Source organism: Calidris pugnax, unplaced genomic scaffold (assembly GCF_001431845.1).
Source record: "Calidris pugnax isolate Ruff unplaced genomic scaffold, ASM143184v1 scaffold20, whole genome shotgun sequence".
Lineage (NCBI taxonomy): Eukaryota > Metazoa > Chordata > Aves > Charadriiformes > Scolopacidae > Calidris > Calidris pugnax.
Window position 1 is genome coordinate 11,965,745 of NW_015094510.1, and position 27,552 is coordinate 11,993,296.

At 43.5% G+C, this 27,552-nt stretch overlaps 1 protein-coding gene across 3 annotated transcripts in view; it reads right to left on the bottom strand.

The window, feature by feature from the left end:
* Positions 1 to 4,134: 4,134 nt before the first annotated feature.
* Positions 4,135 to 27,552, bottom strand: part of ELF1 (E74-like factor 1 (ets domain transcription factor)) — a 74,068-nt gene continuing 50,650 nt past the window's right edge. For 2 of the 3 annotated variants that reach the window (XM_014965932.1, XM_014965933.1), the window contains exons 6-9: positions 22,313 to 22,396; positions 18,461 to 18,653; positions 16,979 to 17,455; positions 4,170 to 4,785 (exon numbers count right to left, since the gene is read on the bottom strand). In XM_014965932.1, the coding sequence (XP_014821418.1) occupies positions 4,170 to 4,785; positions 16,979 to 17,455; positions 18,461 to 18,653; positions 22,313 to 22,396 (1,370 nt within the window). Of the gene's footprint in view, positions 4,786 to 16,978; positions 17,456 to 18,460; positions 18,654 to 22,312; positions 22,397 to 27,552 lie in introns of all 3 variants that reach the window. The other variant, XM_014965934.1, reaches the window with a different exon arrangement.

Below are 27,552 nucleotides of genomic sequence, written 5' to 3' on the forward strand. Positions count from 1 at the left end.
GGGAAGCCGTGCAGCCGCCATTTCGGGGGGGAGCCTGAGGGGAAGGGGGGGAGGTTCATGGCCATCGGGGCGGGCCGCCCGGCAGGCGCCGGGTTTGCCTGGAGGGCCCACGCCGCTTCTCGCCTCAGCCTGACGGGTGGCGGTCACCGCGCCTCAGCGAGCGCCGCCGGCCGGCTGGCAGCTTGAGGCCTACCTGCCGCCCTCCCTCCTCCTCCCCGGTCTGCCTTCCGTCAAACGCCTCAGACCAAATAAAAAAAAATACGGCTTTTTTATTTCTCCTTAACAGCCTCACAGGGCTGCAGAAAGGAACGGCGGTCTCTTTTTTTTTTTTTTTTTTTTTTTTTTTAAAAAAAAAAAATTTTTTTTTTTTTTCTTTCTTTCTGAGTCAGCAGCAGCTGGGATTTAGTGGCAGGTTGTGTTTGCCGCTGCCACAGGCACAAAGGCAGTTGCGAGTGGGGAGGGGTTGCCCTCGCTCCACCTTATGATTTATTCCAGCTTCTCCCATCCTTTGCCATACCAAGGGGAACAAGTCTTTTTAGAGCAGAGTCTTATGACTTTTAGAGCAGTTTTATGAGGAGAGGCTGAGGGGAACTGGGGTTGTTCAGCCTGGAGAAAAGGAGGCTGAGGGGAGACCTTATTGCTCTCTACAGCTCCCTGAAAGGAGGGTGTAGAGAGGTGGGGATTGGTCTCTTCTCCCAACTCACAGGCGATAGGACAAGAAGAACCAGCCTCAAGTTGCGCCAGGGGAGGTTTAAATTGGATATTGGGAAAAATTTCTACACCAAAAGGGTTATCACTAAGCACTGGAACAGACTGCCCAGGGAAGTGGTGGAATCCTTATCCCTGGAGGTATTTAAAAGATGGGTAGATGTAGTGCTTAGGGACATGGTGTTGTGGTGGGTTTTGTCAGTGTTAGGTTGATGGTTGGACTCGATCCGAAAGGTCCCTTCCAACCGAGACAATCCTATGATTCTAAGGGGAGCTGGAAGTAGGGGTACTCCCAGCTGGTAGCATGGAACCTAAGGGACATGGGAAGGGAGTGCTGTTCATTTACTGTTGGTTACACAACAGAGTTTGCCGTGGGAGACACTGCTGTCTGCTGGAGATTTTCTGTGCTGCTCCAACTGACGTGCACTAAGGTGACAAATCATTTTTCCTTTGCAATAGTTGCATCTATGGCAAGAGGTTTCGTTGGCAAAGTTGTAACCTTAAGGAGTGATTTTTATATTTTTTTCCCATGTTTCCAGTAAATCGGCAGAACAACATCCCTGCTTTTCAAAATGTCCATTGAGTGTTGTTACATCAGGTTTCCTAGTATTATGAAATACTTGTACTACAGGAAAAAGTCCCTATTTTAGTCTGATTAAAAAAAAACAACAACAAAACACTAGTCTCCCTTTTCCAGTTCAATCTGAAATAGCCCTCAGGATGAGAACTGTATGGGATAAGCACCCTCTATGCTTACCCACATTCCTAGCAATATTGCCAGCCCTCCCCAGCTGCAGGGGAGCGCTGCCAGATAAACAAACACCGGTCAAACTTATGGGTATGGTCAGCGTTCCTGAAAATGGCGTGAGGGTGTGTGGGATTTGCAAGTGGAAAACTGACTGTATGGGAGTCAGAAGAAAGAAACAGTGAATTAAACAGTTCAATTGCCAAGAAACAGGGTGGCTCTGGCAAAGAACTGCTGGTTCCATCCAGTTTGTAGAGTTGTTTGACCAGACCAAACTATCTCTGCCACCGTTCTGCTCACATCAGTTTTTCTAGTACTCATATGCTTATCTTTAACTTTATGAACCAATCAATAAAACTCCTATCTGAATTCAGTCATAGAAATTCATATTTCCTCTAATTTTACATTCCACTAATCTTACCAGGTATTCTGTTTATTTTTAATTCACATTCTGTTGAAACATTGCAATATGCGAGATTTTGAAGCCCTAGGAGTTTATCATAGAATCATAGAGTTGTCCAGGCCAGAAGGGACCTCCAAAGGTCATCTAGTCCGACCTCCCCGCAGTCAGCAGGGACACCCCCAACTAGACCAGGTTGCCCAGGGCCTCGTCGAGCCTCACCTTGAATATCTCCAGGGATGGGGCCTCAATCACCTCCCTGGGCAACCTGTTCCAGTGCTCCACCACCCTCACAGTGAAGAACCCTCTCCTAATCTCCAGTCTAAATCTGTTCCCCTCCAGCTTGAAGCCATTGCCCCTCGTCCTGTCACTGCAGGCCTTTCTAAACAGGCTCTCCCCAGCCTTCCTGTAGGCTCCCTTCAGGTACTGGAAGGCTGCTATTAGGTCTCCCCGGAGCCTCCTCTTCTTCTGAACAACCCCAGCTCCCTCAGCCTGTCCTCGTAGCAGAGGTGCTCCATCCCCCTGATCATCCTTGTGGCCCTCCTCTGGACCCTCTCCATCAGGTCCATGTCCTTCTTATATTGAGGGCTCCAGACCTGCACACAGTGCTACAGGTGAGGTCTCACCACAGCAGAGTAAAGTGGCAGAATCACCTCTCTGGACCTGCTGGCAACACTTCTATTGATGCAGCCCAGGATGCGATTAGCCTTCTGGGCCAAGGGTTGTGTTACAGCAGCTACAAGGACCTTTGCAATGAATGGCACCCCACAGTTGCGTTCAGAAGCTTTGGGTTGTCTGTAACGTATTGGGAAGTGACAGAAAAGGAGGAATTTATTGGATTTCCTTCCTCCTAAATCCATTCTTGGATTTAGCTGAACTTTCATTTGAGCTGTAAAACCATATTTCAAACAATACCCACAGTACATTGGGTGCATTCCGGTCTGTTCAGAAGTGATTCACAAATCACACGTGCCCCATCAGAGACCCACACTGATTAATCACAACATCCTTTTTCTCAGTGTATTTTGGTTATTTATGGTGATCGTCTAAATGATCACGTATTATAATGATTATATATCGTAATAAACGATTATATATTATAATAATATAAAAACACTCCAGGGTAAATACAGAAAAATGTTTTTCCACTTGATTTATTTTCATAATAAACCAATTAAAAATACAAAAGACAAGGACCCAAGGTTCAGAGGGCTCCATCATTTAAAAATTTGTCTTTAAATACAAATTCACTCTGTAATATGAATACATATAACATTAGACCTCTAAACATAATGATCTTATTTGCATCTATCAAAAATTTGTATGGAAACAAATTAGCTGAAAAAAAACTTCCTTGTGACATTGAATGTACATTATTTACAATCAAAAAAAGAACTCTTAGCAGTATTAATCTCCAAATATCTGCATAAATTTATATTTCATTTCCCTCCCCCCTTACAAAATAATCTGAAGTAGAAAGCAAGATTGTTAAGGTTCATAGTTGCAAAATGGCATGAAACGCTTGCACCTGTAGTGATGCTGTTAGCTTCTGTAATTAAATACATCTGATGTTTTCGTATAAAATATAGACATGGCGTTGTCCATTACTGGAATAAATGTTTCTTGTACTCTCAATAGGAGTGTATATTCCATTTTGCACACACAAAGAGCTTGTGCTGCAAAAAAAACAATATGCAAGAGGATACCTGGTTATCAAAGTCTAAAACTGGTGTAATTCACCAGTACGGAACAGATACTGGATCATAAAAATTCCTACACATGGAATGAAAATGTCCCACTAAAAGTAACTGTTGCTTCAAAAGTTAAGTGATACACGTACGGATTAAACAGAAAAAGGTTATAATAACGTTACTGCAATGTAAATGGGCAACAGGCTGAAAAGATACAGTAAGAAGTTTGAAACTTTGGCCAACAACCTCAGGAGAAAGTCTTCATAGCATAAAAAGCATGTTCCTTCATGCCTGTATTTTGAAACATGAGTAATAATATCATTTCATTCGTATGATAACATTTAGCAATTAATAGAAAATCAAAATCCATTCTAAAGCATGAATTCTAACAATTAACTGCAGAAATTAAGTAGCTTTGCAACATCTTGCTTCAGAATCAAATCGTATATACATAACTGAAAAGGTCCCATCACATTTATGAAAATAATCATCCACAGGGTCTTTTTTTTTTTTTTTTTTTTTTTTTTTATTTATTAATACGAATTGGGTTCCAATGGCTCATTTTCTTGCTTCACTTGCACGTTAGATGGTTTTTTTTTTTTTTTTTTTTTTTTTTTTAAATTTATTAATACGAATTGGGTTCCAATGGCTCATTTTCTTGCTTCACTTGCACGTTAGATGGGAAACCATTCGCACTGGACACCACCATCACAAACGGTTGCTGCTGGAACCCCTGCTCCGACTGCTCGGCGTCATCCAAGTTGTCACTCTCCTCTTCTTTCACCTCCACTTGCGCCCCGATCTGTTTGGTTTCGGGTGCTTTGATCACCGAAGTGATGACCGTGCCCGAGGGATGAGCCACCACCTGAGAGCTGCTGGGCGAGAACGTCACCACGGGGGTGGTGGCGCTGAAGGATGGAGACGAGGCCATGTTGGCTGTCCCGTTGCAAATTGTCTGCACGCTGCTGGTGAGCACCTGCTGAACTTGGGCTGGGCTCAGCACGATGGAGGAAGGCGGTGAGACCGGCTTCTGAGACTGCAGCACCATGTTCTCCTTCAGAACCGTCATGGGTTGGGAAGTAGGAATGGCTTGTAAAATGAATTTTTGGGGCGTTGTTGCTGAGGCTGGATCCGTGCTGGCTATCACCGTAGTAAGAGGCACCGTCTGGAGTGTTACAGTGTGCAGCTGCTGGTTCCCAGGAGAAACAACCACTGGAACTTGAGTTGGAGTCTGTAAAGTCCTATTAAGATTAGAAAAGATTGTAAGGTCAGAACACTTCCACGCCTGAAAAATAATTACACGTTTAGTCTTGCAAAATCACTTGTCATCGTGAACATTTCATTTACCAGAAGGTTCCAGAAGGGGCAGCAGTTGCTCTCCTGAAAAAACAAGAACTGGACCTGACCCCTGAATTCAGCAACACAGCTCCCAAAGCAAAGGTACCCTGCAGAGACATACTGCCATCGCCAGACTGAACAGCCTGCCTTTGACACCTTCCACAGTTCAGCAGAAAACCTGGGAATCACATCTAAGATCTCCTTCTCAAGCATCAACCAGCATCGTGAGCACGATCCACTACACACCTGCCATCTACTTCATGAGGCAATTCCTAAGTCACAAGCCTATATAATTCCTAAGTCAGGCTGCAATTCTCCTGACATCTGTATATACATTTACCTATATGCAAAAGTATCTGCACTGGAACAGTGAGCCTGGTCAGGACCTTCTCAGACTCCCAGGACACAGGGCTCTCTGTCTGCCAGGCTTGGACGCACCTTCTGGTAAAGCAACTGAACAGAATTTGGTCCCAAACCATCAGTTTAAATTAGGAGTGTCTCCATCAGTTGCAGGCTCGCAGGCTTGGGTACCACGTTGCTTTCAATCTATGTAGAGCTGGAGGGCAGCGTTAGAGAATGAACAGCCATCTTGCACACAACTGCTGCAGTGACTCAGAGAGGTGGGTGAAATGCATACACTCTGACCATGCAAATAAAAACAAAGCAAGCAGACAAAAAAACCCCCAAACCACAACATAGTCCCGGTGAAGCAAATGATTTCCAGGGGAGGGAAAGAGGAAGGGAAGGGTAACTGCTCAACACCCTCCCACGGCTTGCTGCACCCCACCATGCCACGCTGCCTCCAACAGTCTTCTTCTTTCCTTCCACCCACCTTGCAAAGTTCTCTCCAACCTTCCCTGCTTCTCTGTAGTGGCAACAGGCACAAGGTGGAACACAGGAAATTCCAGCTCAAAATGAGGAAAAGCTTCTTTCCTTTGAGGGTGGCAGAGCACTGGAACAGGCTGTCCAGAGAGGTGGTGGAGTCTCCTTCTCTGGAGATATTCAAAGCCCACCTGGATGCGTTCCTGTCCAGCCTGCTCCAGGTGATCCTGCTTTGGCAGGGGGGTCTCTTTCAACCCCTACCTTTGTGTGATTCTGTTTTCTCCTGCCTACCCTCCTCCCCTTTTTCAGTCTTAAGCTCTCCCTTGTGTTTTCTTGAACATGCTTGACACTCACTAAAACCAAAAATAACTCCTCCCCCCCCCAGCTTATTTCTACCCCTGCTGAAATCCCTTTACGTGGAAAGCCATTTACTGTCAACATTTGTACTACCAAGTCCATGCAAGCTCTTCCTTCTGAAGCCTGGTCCTCAGAAGTAAAGGTTGCCTACTATGCATCTATCGTGGAATGTCCTCCTTCCTATAGTCCTTCTCCCAGTGTAGTACCTATTTTTTAAAGCTCCGTGAAATCCCCCTTGCCAGTGTTTAGCCACTGACCAGTCAAATCAGACTGAGCATATTGAAAACTTCAATTTAAGCCCATGCTCTGGTTATCACTGTTACAGCAAAAAGCTGACCACAGCAGGACTTGGGAGCTGCTGAAGCTATGGGGCAATGTGGATGCAGATGGTGCTGCTGGCAGCAGTCCAACTGCACTCCTGCTCCCTTCGTGCGTCAGCAGAGACAAGTGAAGGAGTATTTGTAGAGGATTTCCCAGGTCCTTCTCAGCTCAGTCCTCTGGGAAGAACCTCTAGCTGAGCTCCACAGATTGTGCCAGCAAAGAGGAGCTCCAGTAACCCAGCTGGTATCAGGCTCAGGGGACATCAGTTCGCCCTGAGCATCCTCCAGCTGTCACCAGTCCCTGCTGCAGGCAATCTTTTCTCCACCTCCTACGTGTCTTGGTTAATACAAGGAATAAAATCTGCATCTGGAGCTTTATCTAACTCACAAGAAAGAAGGTTGCAGTTCCCAGGAATGCTGCTATAGCAAAACAACTCCAAAGCCTTGCCTGTGAGGGCTCCCACGCAGGTCTCAACACAGAGGCTATCATAACCAGGACACACAAACTGATGCAATAACACCAGAGTCAATCTTGAGCTCCTGTTTCACACAACTGGAGACAACCCAAGGAAGAAGCTCATGGAAACGGGGGCTGGCTGGAGGTGAAGCACCAGCTAAAGCAATCGCTTCTTTCTTTCCACCTTCTGGAGAACTTGGTGCTCCACAGCAAATATCAACAACCAAGCTTAAAGCACAAAGCTCAGAATGACAGCACCAAGGTCCACACTAAGTCTGCTCAGGGTTATCAGTGCTCTTGGGTTTGTTTTAACCCCAGCAATTCCCCTGGGACCTTGATAAAAAAAGTGACAAATGTCTGCATCAGAAGTAGTAACGGGATGAAGACACCCACGAACTTTTAAAACAAAACAAAACAAAACAAAACAAAACAACTACCTACAGTTAAACAAACTTGCAGTAAAACAGAGAAACAGAAACAGCTCAACCCAGGAAAGCCTACAGAAAACAGCACTGCAAGTGGAACAGCTAAGAAAGAAAGGCAACTGACACTTGCCATCCGGAAAGCATTAAAAGTATCCGAGTAGATACCAAGCCAACTCTTTAATCCATGAAGAAACTTACTTGACCTTGAAGGATTAAGATAAACTCAATAGTTGCAGTTTTGAAAGCAGCAGCTGAAGCTGCTGGCCTGTGCTGGTCTGCCATCCAAGTGTTACTTTTAAGCTACTTTCTCGTTCTTTAGCTGTTTTAAAACAAAATGGTAAAAATAGAAGCTTCTAGCTGCTAAATGGCTGTGAAGAACAACCTCGAAAAGTGTGAACTGGATCTAATCTACGCAGAGGGTATTCTGCAAAGCAGTAGGAGCAACAGCTCCGAGAGGACCCAACCACACCATGTGTCTCACCACGCTGTAATTAGTATTTGCATATTGACATTAAGCTATTTTATTTCTCCTTGGGAGCAAGTCCCATACCTGTGCATCATACTGTGACTAAGAGTTGACTCTATCTTCTCCATCAGTCGAGATACATATATATGACACACACATACCTAAACAGGTATATATACATATGTATACGCACAGGTATACATACATGTATACGCACAGACACAGAGTGTGAACTTGCTGCAGGGAAAGCCCGCAGCAGATGTCTGTAGAAGCACAGGATTCAGCAGCACACAGCACTAATGGTGGCCAAGCAAGACATTTGCCTCAACTGGTAAGACTACAGACAACTGTGGCTATTTACAAACTAAAAATCCATCTGCTCAAACTCTTTGCCTTGAATATAATTGAAAACAATACAGGTTTGGTTAATTGTTTTGCCTGTTTAAAAAAAACCAAAACAAAACAGCAACCCCAAACCAAATTACTTACAATCTGTTAGCACCAGACTACATTATTTTAGGCGCTTTGAACTGTGTATTTTGCTATGCTTCTCAAGTTCACTGTCAATTTGCTCCCGCCCTTCCCACTCTAAGGTACACAGCTCCTGGGTGATTACTTTAAAAGTTCCTGCTGAGGTTACAAAAAGAACAAGAACGTTGAGCAACAGCGATGAAAAGGAAATGCTGCCATAAAACATTCTGGTTACAACTGAGGAAAGAATGACAAAAATTCTGAAGCCATTTTAGCTTGGCAGAAAACGGTCATCTATTTCTTGGTCCACTCGGTACTGTTAACAGCCTAGAATTTTGCAATATGGTATCAGCTCATCAAGAGGTAACTCGGGATAAAGCAAAGAATAAGGGACAGGCAGGAAAAACAACTTTATTCGTGGTAATTTGTGTGAAATTTATGAAATGGAGAAAGGGAGAAGATACCAAAAAAAATAAAATACTGAAACTGCAAGCCAAGGTAAACAACTTATTTCACAGCACAATAAGAAAACGAAACAGGGAAATATTAAGAAATACACAGAGATAGGTAACAGAGGAGAATTCTCTCTCCAACATAACACGTTGTTCAACCTACAGCTCTAGGGGAAATGATGGCCTTGAGATAAACAGGCGAATTTCCAGGGACTTTCCCCCTTCCTTCAACTAACTGGTTGCGAACAACTCGGTCAGGAGTTGTGTGGAAGAGGAAGGGAGGGGAAGGGGTGGGACATGCTTGTTAGAACCACTTCAGATGCCTGAGTCGAGAGGCAATCTCTCCTGAGTGACTAAGGGAAGCATCAGCCACAACTCAGGAGCTCTGCTGCCGCTGCTCCAGAGCCATACTCATGTACATCATCCTCCAAGTTGTCAACAATCTTGTCGATACTGCACCCCAGTGTGCTGCTGTCATGGCCACTGGCCCTTTTACAGCACAAGCCACACAGCCAGGAGCCCCTAAGCAGTCCAGGGGAAGATGTCCATGTGAGGTAGAATGGCGCTTGATGCCTTCACGCCCAGTCTGAACACAGGCTCCTCCAAAGGGAGGGCAGAACTTGCCTGTTCTTGTCTAACTCCTTGCCTGGACAAGATAATCTCTTAAATCGTGAAGTCAGAGGAGTCAACTCTCAAGTCTGGTGTCCTTTTTTACCGACCCACGGAGTCTTACAGTCTTCTTTCCAGAATTTTTCAGAACTGCATGCTCACCTGAATTAAAACTCAGAAACTTTGCTACTAACAGAGACCTGCAGAAACGCCCCCTCTTTCGACAGTGCCAAAGGCATGTAAAGAGAGCTCCTGTGGGTAGCTGCTCATTGTGCAGAAAGAGAATCTGTCTAGATGACTTAGAAATCCCTTCTGCCATAAGCAGCCGCCTTCTTCTCTACCGCAGAAATTAAATCAGAAATGGGCTTAAGAAAAGGCCTTCTCAGCTGCAGGAAAATCAAATCAAATTATTTGGTTATAACCAAAGTCTTTGCTGTGATGGAAGTTGCCCCTATTGTAAATGTGTTCTGAGAAACACACCCTGTTATAAGCTAAGTGAGAGTTTCTTTTAGAAGCCCACTGAGATCACATCAGCCTATTTCTGACCAACACCTCCCTCAGGAAGGGCATTTTCCTCACCATCCTCATACCTGAGATGCAGCCAAGCCTTCACTTGAGAGATGATGGAGATCAACTCTCCAAAAATGACCGTCTTCCCTGGTTTTGGGGGAGGCTACAGCAGTGGTGGGCCAGATCCAACAGTATCTGCTGGTCAGTGCGTTGGAGAACTTCTACCGCGGGCAGGAAACCCAACTTGTTGCACAGACGGAAGACTACTGTCTGATTGCAAACAGAACCAAAGCACGTGCACCGGTGCTGGCTGATGAAAGTAAGGCTTTCCAAACATCAGCCATGAGTTGTTTCCAGCTATCCAGAAGTCCTCAGCTGGCATCGTGTTCCTTCACTCACGTTCCTCATCAAGGCAGCCCTAGCGAGCTCTTTACCGAGACTGACACCTGTGATGGTTTTTAGTCAGCGTACCTACAGGAATGGCAGAGGAGTGAGGGGCTACAACATCAGCTGATGTCCTGCAGATTTGACTGTCATTCTTATCCAGAGAAAGAGGACTGAAAGCAGAGGGTCAATGCAAAATCTCCATAGGACGGTGCCAGATTGCCTCCCTGTGTCTCTTAATGCAAGCTCGAGCAAACCCCAATATAGATAGGGTATAAAAGTATGAATACAGAGCATAATGATGACATTCACTGCACAACTATAGTGTCTACACTTGTCTGAAGACACTTCATTTGAAATAGCAGCTGTAATCACATTTTCAGAGTTGATAAACTCCGGCTGGCCAAATCTCTCTATTTTTCAGCATCAGCACAGCTGCAATCAGCCCACCACTACATCACAGCCTGGACACAGAAACAGATTATGGAACAATAGCAGAAAGCATCTGTGTTTGCTTGGGATAGATGTGATTTCCAAAGGTAATTCCCTCTCCTCGTCGGGACAATCCACTGTGTTGGCATATTGTTGGCTTCATCACTGTTCTCACCCAGAACGCCCACACCCAGAAAAAAACCACAATTAACCTTCAGCTTCTTCCTTCTCCTCTTGAATGAGGATCTTGCCACTGTGGTCCATGCTTGTGTCACCTTCAGGATGAATTATTGCAACATTTTCTACCCCAAAGGTTGCAAAAAGGTCAAGCTGAAAGCTGTGGCTGATTCAGCACGTAGTGTTTCTCCAGAAGTAAACACACAGAACATATCCCACTGGTCCTCTGTGGACCCCAGCTACAGAACAGAGTCAGGATACCGGTCTTCTAACATGCTCTGTCCAAGCTATAAAAATGACAACTTGAACTTGAACTTCAGGGAACTACTAGAAAGAGTCCAGCGAAGGGCAACAAAGATGATTCAAGGATTGGAGCATCTCCCTTATGAGGAGAGACTGAGAGAGCTGGGACTCTTTAGTCTGGAGAAGAGAAGGCTGAGGGGAGACCTTATCAATGCCTACAAGTATCTCAAGGGAGGGTTGAAGGAGGAGGGAGCCAGACTCTTTTCAGTGGTTCCCAGGGAGAGGACGAGGGGCAACGGGCACAAGTTGGAACATAAGAGGTTCCACTCAAATATGAGGAGAAACTTCTTCACGGTGAGGGTGACAAGTATCTCAAGGGAGGGTTGAAGGAGGAGGGAGCCAGACTCTTTTCAGTGGTTCCCAGGGAGAGGACGAGGGGCAACGGGCACAAGTTGGAACATAAGAGGTTCCAGAGAAACTTTTTCACAGTGAGGGTGACAGAGCCCTGGAACAGGCTGCCCAGGGAGGTTGTGGAGTCCCCTTCTCTGGAGATTTTCAAGACCCGCCTGGATGCAGTCCTGAGTAACATGCTCTGACAAGCTCTAGGCAATCCTGCTTCAGCAGGGGAGTTGGACTAGATGATCTCTATGGTCCCTTCCAACTCTAAAATTCAGTGAAATTCAGTGAAAATACAGAGAAGAAACCATACACTGAATCTTGATAGAAACACTGGGTTTGAAACTTGAAGTCTACTGAAGCTTTGCACAGGATCTCTCAGCGGTCAGCTCATTGCCAGCTTCTTGGTGCACAGAGCTGCCAGGGAGAAGACTCAGCTATGTCCCGTAGAGTCAATAAGAAATAGAGACATATAATTTTAAATTACGCACAATATGATCTTCTCTGAACCATCAGTAACATGAGAAGCTCTTTTCAGTCCATCACTACCACTCTAGCTTAAAGGTAAATGAAAATGCCTGTCTCCACCTGGAGACCTAGTCATTTAAGGGAGCAATTTAATTGCCCAAATGCAGGCACCTTAGAGCCCTGTACGATGTCCTAGGCTCTCCATGACAAGGTAAGTCCCTACCCTTACAGGAGATGTACGCTCTCTGGAGCTACAGAAAGGATGCCATTTATGCTCAGAATGACCTGATGAACACGGAGCTGAATCCAAGGCCTACTTCAGTGCCTCAAAATGCCTGGAAATTTAACTCTGAATTATTACTCCAAGAAACCAGATATTCTGGTCAACCTGTATCAGTTATTCTAGTTTCAACAGAACAATTTTACGAGTGCTTTTGTTAAAAAAGCTGGCTCATTGGCAAAAGTTAGAAATAAATAATCTCATTCAGAGAGGTATTTTAATTTTTGTCCGATCACCGGAAACACGTGGTAGCAAATTCAGCTCCCAGTTACACAACTGGAGACTCCAGTAACGCTGCTTGCATCCACTGAGCCAGAGTGGTTAGACCTGCAGAACAGCAGCGAGTTTGCAATTCCAGATATTCCCACTGGGGATACTAGATATCTCCCCTGGTCTCCAAAACCCCCTTTGCATGATCTCACCCTGCTCCTGCCCCGTTTCCCAGCCCGGGTTAGCACCACACCACAGCCTTTTTGTCTAAGCACTAGTGCTGAAGAAGAGTCACATTCCCTGGCTACTTCTTGTCTCCTGCACACAGCAGCACCAAAACTTGTATAAAAAGCCCCTCAAAAGCCATCCAAAAGTCAAGACCTTTCCACTTCCGAGTAGGACACGACCCTCCCCTCAAAGCACACAAAACGCTGCATGAGCTTTGGGCAGCTATAAATGAAGTCACTGCCTGTCTCCTGCAAAGAACCAACCCCTGATTTTCACCGTCGGTTTCTTTGAGAAACACAAAAAGGCCCTGGGGAACGGTGGCCACCCTCTCCCAGCGACGCTCTGGGTGTAGACTTTACCACCCAGCACAGGGGAGGGATGGTGACACGAGCCCTACACCACATTCCTCAGAACGATCTTTTCCAAGTTCCTCAGCAGAGAAGATGCACGTTCAGACTTCTCCTATGAAGGATATGGTTAAGTGTTAAGAAGCCAATTGTTTTGACCTCAAAAATCCTCAATGTTTTCTCTATAGCATGTGGTTAATCACATAATTTTTTTTCTTCTCACAACACAACAGAAGCAAATTACTGCAGAGAGAAGAACATTTATTTCCACGAAGAAGAGGGAAGAACATTTATATTAATGAAACTTTAGAAGCTACATTGCGTCAAGACAAATTAGATGGGTCCAAGATGTTCATGCTTCAAGGCAGAGCCCAACCACTAACCAGTACACGTCAGAAAAACTTCTGAGGATCATTCCCAAACCCTGCTTGCCCTTTCTCCAAAACAACCTTGACTATCCACATGCTCCAACCTCTGGAGAGAAACTGGCAACCAATGTTGCTATTTGTCCTCATGCTTCCTTGTAAAACTGCTATAACGTGACTCCAACCACAACCCTACGGAGAGTGTGTGTACATCAGAGGGTTTGTCAGCTCTTGTGCTATAGTGGCAATCGTACGTGCTGTACATTTTCAGATCATGTAGACCATTCATTTCACCCCTCCTGGAAGCCCCACTGCAGCAATTCAGACTGCGTACACAAACATGTTCAACTGCCAGAGATTTATGGCTGCTTGAACAAACCAACCCAAAATCCAGTTCCTTTGTTTTAGCCTCATTATAAAACAAGACCTAAAACATACGCTCTAAAAAATGCTCAGTGTGTCCTTCTACCTCACCAAACTACTCCAAGTCTGCATTTTGAAACTGAGCAGAAATGTATCTGCCATAAACTGTATTTTTAGAGCTTGGAATGGGCAGTAATTACTGCACAGGATTCATCACCACCTTGGTTTGCAGCTTGGCCCATCCTGGTTAAAAGCACACTTTTTATTTTCAACCGTAACTGCTCAAACACCTTAGTACATTTTTTCTTAATTAGCAATACTTCTATACATCCAGTAATTATACACTGTACTGAAAAGATCTGATGGGTCTTTTTTTTTTTTCCTTCATCTGAGACATTTTGTCATCTTGGCTAAGAGAAGTGCAGTTGAAGACTTTATGGAATAATGTTTTAAGTTATGGACACGGGATTAAAACCGATGCAATAGAGAACTGAGAGGCTTTAAGGCTTTTACTTCACTGGAACTTCACACATCTAGCACCTCCACTCATTTTTTCCCCTTAGCTGATTGCCCAAGGTCTGATTGTGAAATGCCACAACGCAATAATTGGATGTCATTAAGTCACTGAGCAACTTGCCAAATGTTTGCCTGGACTTCTTGCCTCCCTGCCTTATTAGGGCTTACAGATACTTCTGTTTGTTGTTACCATTTTTTAATACCATCTATACTACTGATATTGGTTTTGATATATAGTGTAGGTCTAGCCTAGAGCTATTTAACACTGTAAATCGCAGAACCTTCCCCCATTAATGTTTAATAGCTTTATTCTACTGACTTAAGTGATACTGTATAGCTTCAATTATGTCTGTACCTGTTTCCTTTCACTATTATTGCCACAGTCAATTTTTACAAGTAATTAAATCCTTCATCAACCCTGAAATCATAGGGTTGCACTGTACAGTGCAGCTTCATGCCTGAGCAATAAAAACTGACACCACCTTGATGCAGACTTTTATTAATTTTCTAAATGAATTCCAAGACTGGGGTTTTTTTTTGGTCAAATTCTTCATAATTACCTTTCACGTAAACTTCTGACCAAATCCCTTCCCTCCACTATGTGCATCTTGAACTAATTCTAATTGGTTAGAACAATAAACAAAACACAAATTGATTTCAAATAGTGCATCTTAGAATTAAAAGACACATGAAAAGGGCTATTGTTTACTTAAAAATGGTAACTCTTTCCAGTTTGTTTTACAGTGCCTACCAGTAACTACGGAAAATATTTTTACTTTCATGGCCCCATGTATTTATTTGTGTGCAGCCTTTACTAACCACTGAATTTCTCTTTTCAGTGTGAATTTTTCATATTGCAGCGTGAATTAAAACACTTCATAATTTTTAAGGAATCTAAAAAAGACAAGATTCAAACTAGGAAGACCAGGGATAATTATAAAGTTTGGGGTTTTTGTACCCCAAGGAAAGAAGAGAAAGTACAGCTTTTTTTCTTGATTGAAGCTGCAGTCTTGGTTTGTCATTTCTTGTATATAGATCTTCACCTTCCTCAACTACTTGGTTATCTCTTAAAGCACTTCTTATTGATTCTATTGTATCAGTCACTGGAGGCTGAGCTAAACGGTTTCAGTTGCTCTTTCAGTTCTTCTGAAAAAACCCAGCTGTTATTGCTAATCTGGATTTTCCTTTTATGTAAGTGGAGTTTTAATAACTGAGTAGCTTTTACAGCATCCCTCTACTAGCAGAGAGGAGAGAGCAACACTTATTCTTTGGAAACGAAGAAATTATCTGGTCTCATTACTTCTTTCTTGACAAAATTGCACGGTTAACCCCAGATAGTCAGTACCACTCCAAACCTATTGGTGGTTCTGGGTGTAATTTTCAAAGGAAAGCATAGAAGAAGGGAAGAGGAAATAGTGTTATTGCCATTTTGCAGCACAAAATGATAATCATTGTAATGGTGAGGTTAACAGAGCAAATCTCAAAAAAAAATGTGATGTTCGTAATTCATTAAGAATGTGCCACTCCTGAATTACATCCTAAAGCTTTCCTGAAACACTTTTAAGGTCCAGAATCACCACATATGACTCTGACATTCCTGTGAGGGGTCTAGATTACAAGAACATTTATTTGGTTTAGGTCTTTTTTAGTCAGTGGAAATGAAATAACCATCAGGGGATGCCCTCAGGCTAGGCCAAAACAGGCTTCAGTGATGGTTTTTAAAACCTTTTCAATTAGGATGCTGCTACTAAGGAGTAGGTGGAAAGGAGTCACGCTTAAACCCCGTGAAGGGTTAGCCAGTTGACTTACAAATCAAGCATGGAAGCATGACTGTCTCCCAAAATAGTCTGCAGACACCCAGCTCCCAGGAGATTAATCTGTTAATTGTTTTCTAAAAATCAAAAGAACACGCTCTTGTAACAGCAGCAAAATGCTAGAATAGATAACACCGAGCTTTCCCTTGTGGTAATGGGGGACAATACAAAAGATGAAAGAGATGACAAAATATTCTTTGGGAGAAAAATTAAGAAGCAAGAAGGAAAATCTGTTTGAAGGGATCATACAGACGCACCATGTATAACTCAAAAGCAAAGACATCCAACAATCAGTGAAACAGCAGAACTGTGAAATTACTGCCTCTGCTCGGGGACAGAGCTGATGATACCGATTTTAAAGGGAAGTTGTGTATTTTTCTTCTCTAAAGGATTTGCATCAGCCTTCCAGTACCTGAAGGGAGCCTACAGGAAGGCTGGGGAGAGCCTGGTTACAAAGGCCTGCAGTGACAGGACGAGGGGCAATGGCTTCAAGCTGGAGGGGAACAGATTTAGACTGGAGATTAGGAGAGGGTTCTTCACTGTGAGGGTGGTGGAGCACTGGAACAGGTTGCCCAGGGAGGTGGTTGAGGCCCCATCCCTGGAGATATTCAAGGTGAGGCTCGACGAAGCCCTGGGCAACCTGGTCTAGTTGGGGGTGTCCCTGCTGACTGTGGGGAGGTCGGACTAGATGACCTTTGGAGGTCCCTTCTGGCCTGAACAATTCTATGATTCTATGATTCTAATACTGCAGGAAAGATGCGCTTCCCTCCACCAAAGGCGTTTATGAGCATTTATGTGTGTACACACTGCAGTATGCTGTAGAAACTCCCAATTCCTAGGATCAGCCACAAAGACACCACTTCGCTTCAACCAAACCGGGAGACGAGCATTTTTTTGGAAGCACAACGAAGAGTCTAGTCTATCTAGCCACCATCCAGTGAATTTATTATCATTCCTACATTGATTTTCTGTACCTTTTCTTACCTTATATTCTGAACCGAGGGACTTAACGTTTCATCCGAAACATTACTGGCTACAGCTGCGTGTCCTTCCGTGAGGGACTGCAATGGCTGCATTACGTGAACTGTCCGAAAAAGCTGAGTGGGATGTACTGGCTGCGGAGATTGCATTGTCCTCAAAACTTCTGAAGTCAAGCCAGGTGTCTGCTGCTGCTGCTGCTGCACAACCTCCACGTGCTCCTTCAGCTTAGCAGGCTTGGAGTTTCCTGTTTTTAGCACTGCGGTCGATCCTCCCTTTGTCCCCGCGTTGGCAGACGCTCTGGATCTGCTCGACTGGTTTCTGTTGGCCACGGGAGTTGAGAGCAGACTTGAATCTGACGCCTCAGTGCTAGGGCTCGCATCTTCGTCGTCTATATAGACCAGATCTTTTGGCATTTCTTTAAATTGGTACACTAGGCGCTGACCTTCTACTTTAGCCAGTATTCCTCTTTGGTAATAGTATCTGTTTAAAGCGTACACACATCAAGTTACACAGTGGTTTTTATTGCCAAAAAACAAGCAAAAAAAAACCACCCAAAAAAGGCAACAACCCCCCAGAAAATAAGGCTAACAGCAACAAGTAAACAATATTTTAAGTGCCTAGTTTCGTCATTATAAAAGAGTGGCTAATTTAAGAGCGTATTTTTATCTCAAACAACTTTCTTGTACTGGTATTTCTTGTCACCTTTTAATTTCAACCTCAGACGACTCTGAGGAGTAAGAGAAGAGCTCCATGACTCGGCAGCTCTGCTATCAACTCACACTCTTTAAAACCCTCCTCTTGACTCACACAGTTGTTTCAGTTACCCAAACTGATGCTTATTCACCAGCGAGTGAGAAGCAGACATTTAAAATGGCACAGGCCGAGGTGAGGGGTGAAAGGAAATGAAAATAAATACATAGCTGCTCAGTTGGACAATTATCAATCAGCAGGTAAGATGGAAGCTTCACGGATGTCTTTATTTTGTAGAGTCTTTTATGTGTGAGAAAAACCCCAGCCCAATAGGCGGAGGCACGTGACAAGGTGATTTAAAACTGTCTGTACACGCAAGTTCAGGGAAGATGCAACCAGACCTGAATTCTAGAACTGTAACTTCCTCTGGAAATGGGATCATTTGCAAACAAGTAGAAATAATTTCATTAATACACCTGAATTTAGGATTTTTTGGAGAAAAGGCATTGAAATTTTATGTAAAAAGGTTTGCCCGCTTGGAATCTTCAGTCTCTTACTTTATCTGTGAAGATACAGTTTTTGCAGCAGCAGCACTGAAAATGTCTGAGCTGAGACTGAAGGTGACTGATTGGGGGTTGAGGTGAGTAAGGGTCACTTTTAGTAAGCTAATTTATTTTGCTGAAATAACTTAATTTCCCAAATGGATAAAATACTAACTACACAAATTAGATGAGGCATTTAATGCATTCAAACACTAAGGCAACAAAACCAGTCTATTATTAAAAATGCACATACCTGAGAGCTCTACCCATTGTTTCATAATTCATGTCAGGTTTGTTTTTGTGTTTTCCCCACAACCTGGACACAGCCTTGGAATCTACCAGTTTGAAAATGCCCTTCTCTCTTTGAGTCCATTTGATATATTTAGGACACGTGGCTTTGTCCTGGAGCAGTGCTAGTAAGAACTCCCAGAGATAAATTGTATTGCCTAAAATAAAAGTATTTCAGGACACAGAAAAAGAAGACAAAAAAAAAAAAGAAAAAAATTAGTTGACCATATTTTATTAATGATGTAAATAGTCTAAAAATTAAGAAGTTGGTATTGTTACGAGTATACTGTACTACACCATCAAGACTAGGAAACAGTGAAGGAAGGGCATGGGAAGAGATTCTTGTTAGCTATTATAACCTGGGTGCCCAAACACCTTTGCCACCCTCTGTAACTCACAGAGTCAGGTACCAGTCAACCCACAGTCACCCTGTCCCCACCACCAGGGTTAGACAGCATCAGTCACCTACAGGAGCACTTCCCTCTGGCCTAATCCACTCACAGAAGCCATCACTATTGCTTTACCTCAAATGGGAACGTGTTGAGATCCATCCTCCGAAAATACTAGAAATTAAGCCCTTGATTAAATACTTTGCTGAACTGCGATGAGTGTTATAATCCTTTAAAAGGCTAAACAAAATCCTTACTCTTAACAATTAGATTTATATGGGGCAGTCAGTGGCATATGCTGAGGTAGGCAAACCTTCCAGAATAAAATTCAGAAAAGGATTATTTCTTTTTAATCCAGTGAGCGCTTGCACTTGCTGGCAGACAACATTCAAATTTCATTTTACAAACACATTACAAACAAGCATTCTACAAACACTTATACATGAAAATCCATCACATCTGTTTGGTGTTTATCACATATAAAGAAACAGTATTAAAATCACAGATTGTGAATACTTATAACCGCTACAAAATTTGCATATTCTTTTTTTCTCTGAAAGCACATTTAAGGAGTCTAAACTTGTGTAATTAACGGTACCCTTTTTCTTCCTTTTTTAAAGGCTTTTTTGGTGTCTGATGTTCTTTTGGACGCTAGAAGCTGCACATAAGTTTCTTAGCGATATGCCGTTAGTCTGAGAAAGGGGGGAAAAAAACTTCTTGTATGAAAGTATCACCTCCCACAAGTGGCCATGCAAAAACACAGCATGGAGAGCCTGTGCAGATTTCTTAAGTTTCACAAAAAAACGATGCCCAATGCATCACAAGGACGCAAGGCAGGATCTCTTTTGCCAGCTTAAATTTAAGCCGGCAGTTTTTTCCAACTTTAATAACCACCAGTCTAAACTTTTTTCAACAAGAGGAGGTGTCTTACAAATTAAAACTCCCCTACTACCATATTATATCTTGCAAATATTCAGCAAAGTCGCCAGCACTGGCACTACAAAAGGTTGGCAACTCCTTCGGCAGGTAGAAACTCGAAAAGTGAGCATCCCTAGAGAAAAAACATTGCCTTTGCAACAAATGTCTCCTAGCTTATATAAAAATGATCAGCCTGCTTGCCTTCAGGTACCCCCAAGGCACAGGTTGAGACTGCTTGGGCAAGACACAAAGTCAGCCAGGAGCAAGAGCATTCCCAGCCACTTTATCATCTAATCCTGCCTGCTTTTGTTGTTGTCCAGATTAAAAATGCTCAGCTGCACCCAGTCACTGCTCAGCTGCTGGAAAAATCACTGTGAAGAGGACCGTCCACGAAAACCATGTCTGCTTTACTCACAGGCAGAATTTTTAACCTCCTCTGAGTCACAGCATAGGCAGAAACACGTACAGAACTCCGTTTTCTCCATGCATCACATCAAATCATTATATGGAGGGCTTGGTATTTTAGTGTACACGTTCCCCTTAAGGGAACACTGTGGATACTGAGAGACAGGCAACTCTCATGATTTTCCAGCTGCTTCCTTGCCATGGCCAGTTATATTAATACCCCTTTTACTTCAATTCTATGTTCCTCAAAATGCAAAACAAATGCTTTTGTTGTAGCTCTTTTCATAACAGGCAGTGGTTTCAGGCAACAAGTTCCTTTTTCATTCCTTCTGACTTAGCAATTTTGTAAGAATGGACAAATGTGAAATACGGTGTGTCCTTGCTATCAGACAGAAAGGTTAGACTCCTCCACCTTTTAATTTTGTGCCTAGCTGCTTTAATAGTTTCTGTTATTTCCTTTGAGCTCTCCTTGGAGGTTCCTCTGATACTTTTCTTTCATTTTTACTTAAAAATCAGGTTTTAATTTAAAAGTAAAAAAATTAAAATAAAAAAATGGCAACAACACATACTCAAAATTGCCGGTAATAACCTATTTATTGTTTGTCAACAGTTTTTTTTTCCCCTGTTATTGCAGAAAATCCCTCTTCAAAAGAAAAAAAAACCAAAACAATATGCTCAATTTGTCAGTGTAGTGATTTTTCTGATTTCAAGAGAGTCTGATATTCTTTCGCCACCACCTTCCAGGCTTGGCTGGGCTTCTGTCCTGGCAAGTGCGGCATGCATGCGGGTGTCCCTAGGCATGGGACTGCCAGGAGTAGGGAAGTCATCGTGCCTCTCTACTCGGCACTGGTGAGGCCTCACCTCGAGTACTGTGTTCAGTTCTGGGCCCCTCACTACAGGAAGGACATTGAGCTGCTGGAGCGTGTCCAGAGAAGAGCCACCAAGCTGGTGAGGGGTCTAGAGAACAAGTCAAATGAGGAAAGGCTGAGAGAACTGGGCATGTGTAGTCTGGAGAAGAGGAGGCGGAGGGGAGACCTCATTGCATTCTACAACTACCTGAAAGGAGGTTGTAGAGAGGTGGGTGTTGGCCTCTTCTCCCAAGGGAATAATGACAGGACCAGAGGAAATGGTCTGAAGTTGCAGCAGGGGAGGTTGAGATTAGATATTAGGAAGAATTACTTTACTGACAGAGTGGTCAGGCACTGGAACAGCCTGCCCAGGGAAGTGGTGGAGTCACCATCCCTGGAGGTATTTAAGAAATGTGTAGACATGGCTCTTCAGGGCATGCTCTAGTGGCCGAGATTGTAGGGGTGTTTCATGTATGTATGGCTGGACTCGGTCATCTCAGAGGTCCTTTCCAACCACGACGATTCTGGGTGCAGGCACTTGTAGGGACATGGGAGAGGGTCATTTCCAGCTCCCACCCCAACCCAGCAAAACTTGGTGAGGGCTGGGGCACCAGGCTGCCACCCAAACACCAGCCCAACAGCAAAGCAACCGAGCTGTTGACAAAACTGACAGTCGGTTCTGAACAGTTCTGTCTGGAGGAAATGATTTATTTTATCAGTTATGTGGTATTTATTTTCTTACTTCCTTTTAAACACAGGAGGAATGAAAGAAGTATCGAAAACCCAAGTCTTTTCTGCCCAAATCTTCAAGCTGCATTACAACTTTCCTCAGAATGCAGAGCTTAGTGCTTCCTGGTGCCAACTGGCAGCCCCGATTAGCTCCTCATGCAGAATTAGACACACACAGATGGAAAACGTTTTCAAAGATCATCTGTCAAAATAACCACAGCCCAAGAAACACTAATACAATGCAAAGCACTCCCCACGACTTCACTCAAAACACAGCAGCTTCTGCAGGGGGTTTGAAGAGTTTCCAAGAACCCTCGCAACTGAAGTGACAAATACGTTATTCTCCCTAGAAACTTCACCAAAAAAATCTCGTGCGCTAATTTTTTACTTGCTTTAAGATGAGATGTTCACCACCCCAAAGCTTAAGACCTGGCTTTACATCACAAGAGAACTAGTGAAATTTTTCTTTTTACAGGTTGCTCAGAAACAATGTTCTTTTAAAAGTTTCAGTGACAACCCTTGCCTTACCTTTTCCATCTTTGTTTTTCTTTTTCACAGATATATTTGGAGTTGTAGTAGGAGACTCGGGACGAGATGGTTTCGGCTTCTTCCCTGAAATAAATCACCTGTAAGTCAACTGTATCTTGAAAAAAAAAAATAAATAAAAAAGAGCAAGAACCTAAAAAGAGGAGAGATTTGTTTCCCAATTCAGAGAGGATTTGATTTCTAGTAAGTTAGGAGCTCAGGTCTGTGCTGAACATTTTCAATTTCTACAGCAGGACTGGACCCCCTATGCTCTTAGTGAACTTCTAGTACAGATTATGCTAACTTTTCCAAAGTCTATGTACCTTGGAAATTTCTGTGTCTTTTTAGGTACTCTTAAGAGCACTTGAAACAGACGAGATTAGAAGAATAAGCTGTTAACTGTGGGCAAGAGTTTAAGCAGGAAAAGCTAGATAAAATACAGAGCACTATCTTGTTCAGCCACCACCAAAAGGGAATTTAGGGATAAACCAAGATTGCCTGCTTGTTTAATAGACTGGAAGTCTCCACTGACAGTAGCCAACTACACTGTCACATGAGGAAAACATTTTTCAATCCTACTGTCTCTTACACCATTCTCAACAGTGGCTACAGTCACTTGTTTGTTCATTAAGACCAGCAGAACCAGTAACGGGCTCTGAAAAAACACCAGTTTTTAAAGTCATAAGCATGGTGGCTGTATCCGGTGAGGAAGACTGGGAAGAAGTAGTTAGTTACAACCGATGACAAGAATGAAAAGCATTCATTTGAAAATGTTGAGAAATCAACTACCTAAACATAAGTGGAGTAAAAAAAAAATGTAAGTCATGCAAGTATTTTTCAATATAAAACCTTGAAACTATTCTTCCTTTATTAGGTCTCATTCCCTGCAATGGCAGCTTTTACAGGTAATGTAATTAATCAGAAACCTTCAGAACTTTCTTATGAAATAAACATTTCTCTTTGGTGGTTTTGCAGCGACCCCTTAGTACACTGACAATACCTAAATTATTCACATTCTACCTTTACTCTTTGGAGATGCAGAATAGACCAAGCAAACACAGGACTCAGAGAAACACACTTCTAGTCCCCAATAGCATATTGTCATAATTAAAGATCTAAAGAAAACTATTTTTCTTTTTCTCCATTTATTGCATTTCCGAAGAGTTTGCCTCCTTAGGACGCAAGACCAATAGACCTGTGCAATCCCATACACCACGATGTTCCACTTCTGGTTTTGTTTTAAGAGGCTGTTTTAGAGAGGAAACGACTCTGCTGCAGAGTGAGAGTGAGGGATTTTCACTAGCTCTGAAAAAAGTGCTCAGTGCCAGCCTGCACTGCCTGCTTTGTTCTAGACTTCCAGCTATCTATAAAGAAGTCATAAGAAACACTGGCTTGAGCTCTCACCTTTTGACATTAGCAGTCTTGCTAAGCCCAACTTTGCACCTTTTCCTTTCTGTCTCTTTTTTTGACAGGGCACGGGGGAGGAGGAATAGCTACTTGAGAGCGCTACAGTGAGGAAACTCTAGTAATGCCTGGAGTCCTTTATTTTCTTGCTTCCATTCAGACAGAACTCATGACTGAGGATGGGACACAAAGTTCAGCCGTCACCTTGGCCAGTAACATCTTCCTTGATTTGAATGAAGATGGGAGGGAGGAAATCCTACAATATTGGTTTTTTTTCATATATCATTGTAGGAAAGAATAAAGAACTACTGGAGAATATTTTTAGCAGCTTTGCTCCACTCACCATTTTTGTTTGCAGAAATGTCTGTTTTCCCTAAAATGTCTAGATAAAGTCACTCTTCCATAGACGAGCTTCTACTGCACAAGTCATCCCTCATGGTAACTTTGACTATGTGCTTTTCTCCCCCTACAGTTGTGTCATGGGAGGACTCTGTTGGGTGTTCATGTCCTCTTGTAGAGGTGTAGATGTACACCATGAAGCAGCAGGGAGTGTTATTTTGATGTCATTAATTACCTTGTGTCCAAATGCGATCAGGTCTTAAAAGAAAATTAAGTGGATGAGGGTTCAAGTAGGTCATGACTGAACATCAGTTGGTAAACTTCAGGAAACATAAGTATTGATCACATATAATTTGAGCACTTCTGATTAGGGATAACCTGGCCTATTAAATATGAATACTACTGCTACAGCAACTCTAGGCTCTCTTATTTCTGCCTAGACTACTTTAGGACATCCTGTTTGGACAATCCTCCATCAGAAACCCATCCAAAATTAGAAATTAGAATGTGAAAAAATTAGAAAAAGAATGTGAAACTCATTTACAGGAAGGTATTGAAGTTACTGCTCTATATCTGGGCTAGAGATAGTGAAGATGATGGTTTCAGACTACGCTGTGAGCTATCATCTCCAGGCGCTCACTGATACCATCAAAAGCACACTTAACAGACACACACAAGATATGTTTCCTTTGTTTAAAAGAAGATATATTCTGAAGGCACATTAAGCATTAGCACGCTTCCTTCTTTGGTTCAATAGAGCATGAATTTGTTACCTTTCAGAGTACATCACTAAATTCCTTTTTAGGAGAGAATTTTACAAAGAGGAAGGATGAAAAATGTGCAAGAACTAAGCCTTTCGGGGGCTACCATAATTTTGTATAGCTAACCAAATCTGTAATTGGTATTTTCACGTTCCTATTTCCATGGTTGCAAAACCACTTAAGGTTATGAATTCGTGCTACAAATAAATGTGATATTTGGACAGAGAGATGTTCATCCTGATTAAATAATTTACACCACACCAGAAAGAGTTCAATACATTTTCTTGCACTGTTTTCAGTGGGTTTTGTTTAAAGTGATGTGCATGTAACTTATGTGACCACCTACTGCCAGAAACCTTCTGTAGCAAAAACAAGACTGAAGGTATTAGCATAGCAAATTTCCATGTTTCTTTCTCTGACATCCCTTGGTTTTTCCTGTCTTTCTGACCCTTAGCTTGGCAGCTCAGGGCTCAGACATTCATGAGCACAAACATCATGCTGAACGTGGGTCTGGAGTTGAGCAGATGGGTGGATACAGCTCTCCTGCTGCAGCAAAGAGGCCCACAAGGAAAGGAAGTGAAATCACCCCATCGCTTCTGGAGAACATTTTCTTGGAGGAGCTCTACGTGGCAGTGCCATTCTGGCTCAGTTAGCTGGCAATGCTCTGCACAATGCAACCCTGTAAGTTTAGCCCACGGGTCATACATGCTAGAAGGCTAGAAAATCAGGAGTGGTATGGATAGAGCAAGACGACCATGGTCCTTTGCTGTGACACAAAACTGACCAAAATTGCACTTTAAAAAAAAAATAAAAAATAAAAAAACCCCACAAAACCCAAACCAAACAACAGAACCCCACCCCCACACTGCACATCCTTCTCAAGTGCACTGCAAAATTAGTAACATTTTGCAGCAATTGTTGTATGCCAATGCGTTGCAAATCCCTGGGCATTTCAAAGTAACACTTCTACATCACTCAGACCACACCATCTACCTCACGAAGCCTCAACCTCATTGAAAACCAGCAGTTAATGAAGCACTACACTGATGCACCTTTTCTAGTATTTTTTCTATCCAATGTAACTGTCAAAACCAAACACACATTTGCTGTGAAGCAACTGGTTTTCTAACCTACAGCCAGGGAGGAGGAAGGAGTGGGAGTAAGCAGAAGCACACCACCACCCAGGGTATGAAAGCATCAAGCCAAAGAGGTTAAATGCCTGCCAGGCAGCGGCTCCTTGTTTTGACACACATAGCAGCCAACATTAAAAAGAAGAAGAACAGAAAAAAAGGCAAAAAAACCAACCAAACCCAGTTTAAAATCCTCTTATGGTTGGTTATCTCACAGTAGCGCGCCCAGCACGGTAGTTTCCCCAGCAGCGCTCTCGGGGCAGCTGCTGGTAAAGCTCTCCTCCACAGCAGTTTCACTTCAGCTTTCTTACGAGAATCGGAGACTTCCTGACCCACACCCGTCCCTACCAGACCTTGTGACACACACGGGGCTCGGGAGGGTTCCCCAACATCTCCGCAGGCTGATACGCTCTGCCAGATAATGACTCCCAACCTTTGGAAACGGCAGCAAAAGCAGCAGCAGAAACGCTCTCAGTTCAACAGGAGCATGGCTGGGTAGCAGGAGCCCTGGTCTGGAAGGCTTTTATTTCACAGATTTCACTGAATTTTTCACTGAATTTCACTGAATTTTTTTAGAGTTGGAAGAGACCATAGAGATCCTCTAGTCCAACTCCCCTGCTAAAGCAGGACCACCCAGAGCTTGTCAGAGCATGTTACTCAGGACTGCATCCAGGCGGGTCTTGAAAATCTCCAAAGAAGGGGACTCCACAACCTCCCTGGGCAGCCTGTTCCAGGGCTCTGTCACTCTCACCGCGAAAAAGTTCTTCCTCATATTCAAGTGGAACCCTTTATGTTCCAACTTGTGCCCATTGCCCCTTGTCCTCTCACTGGGAACCACTGAAAAGAGTCTGGTTCCCTCCTCCCTCAGCCCTCCCTTGAGATTCTTGTAGGCATTGATAAGGTCTCCCCTCAGCCTTCTCTTCTCCAGACTAAAGAGTCCCAGCTCTCTCAGTCTCTCCTCATAAGGGAGATGCTCCAGTCCTTGAATCATCTTTGTTGCCCTTCGCTGGACTCTTTCCAGTAGTTCCCTGTCCCTCTTGAACTGGGGAGCCCAGAACTGGACACAGTATTCCAGCTGTGGCCTCACCAGTGCAGAGTAGAGGGGCAGAATGACCTCCCTCGACCTGCTGGCCACACTCTTCCCTATGCAGCCCAGGATTCCGTTGGCCCTCCTGGCCACAAGAGCACACTGTTTGCTCATTGTCATTTTGTTGTCCACCAGGACCCCCAGATCCTTTTCTTCAGAGCTTGTCTCCAGCAGGTCCATGCCTAACCTGTATTGATGCCTAACATTCTTCTTCCCCAGGTGCAGGATCCTACACTTTTCCTTGTTGAACCTCATGAGGTTCTTCCTTGCCCAGGTCTCCAGCCTGTCCAGATCTCGCTGGGTGAACCTTACAAAGTCCTAATGCTCCGATTCAGCCCTACGATTAGTTCCAGAAATAGAACTCTTTTCACTGAATTTCACTGAATTTCTAGAGTTGGAAGGGACCATAGAGATCATCTAGTCCAACTCCCCTGCTGAAGCAGGATTGCCTAGAGCTAGAGCATGTTACTCAGGACTGCATCCAGGCGGGTTTTGAAAATCTCCAAAGAAGGGGACTCCACA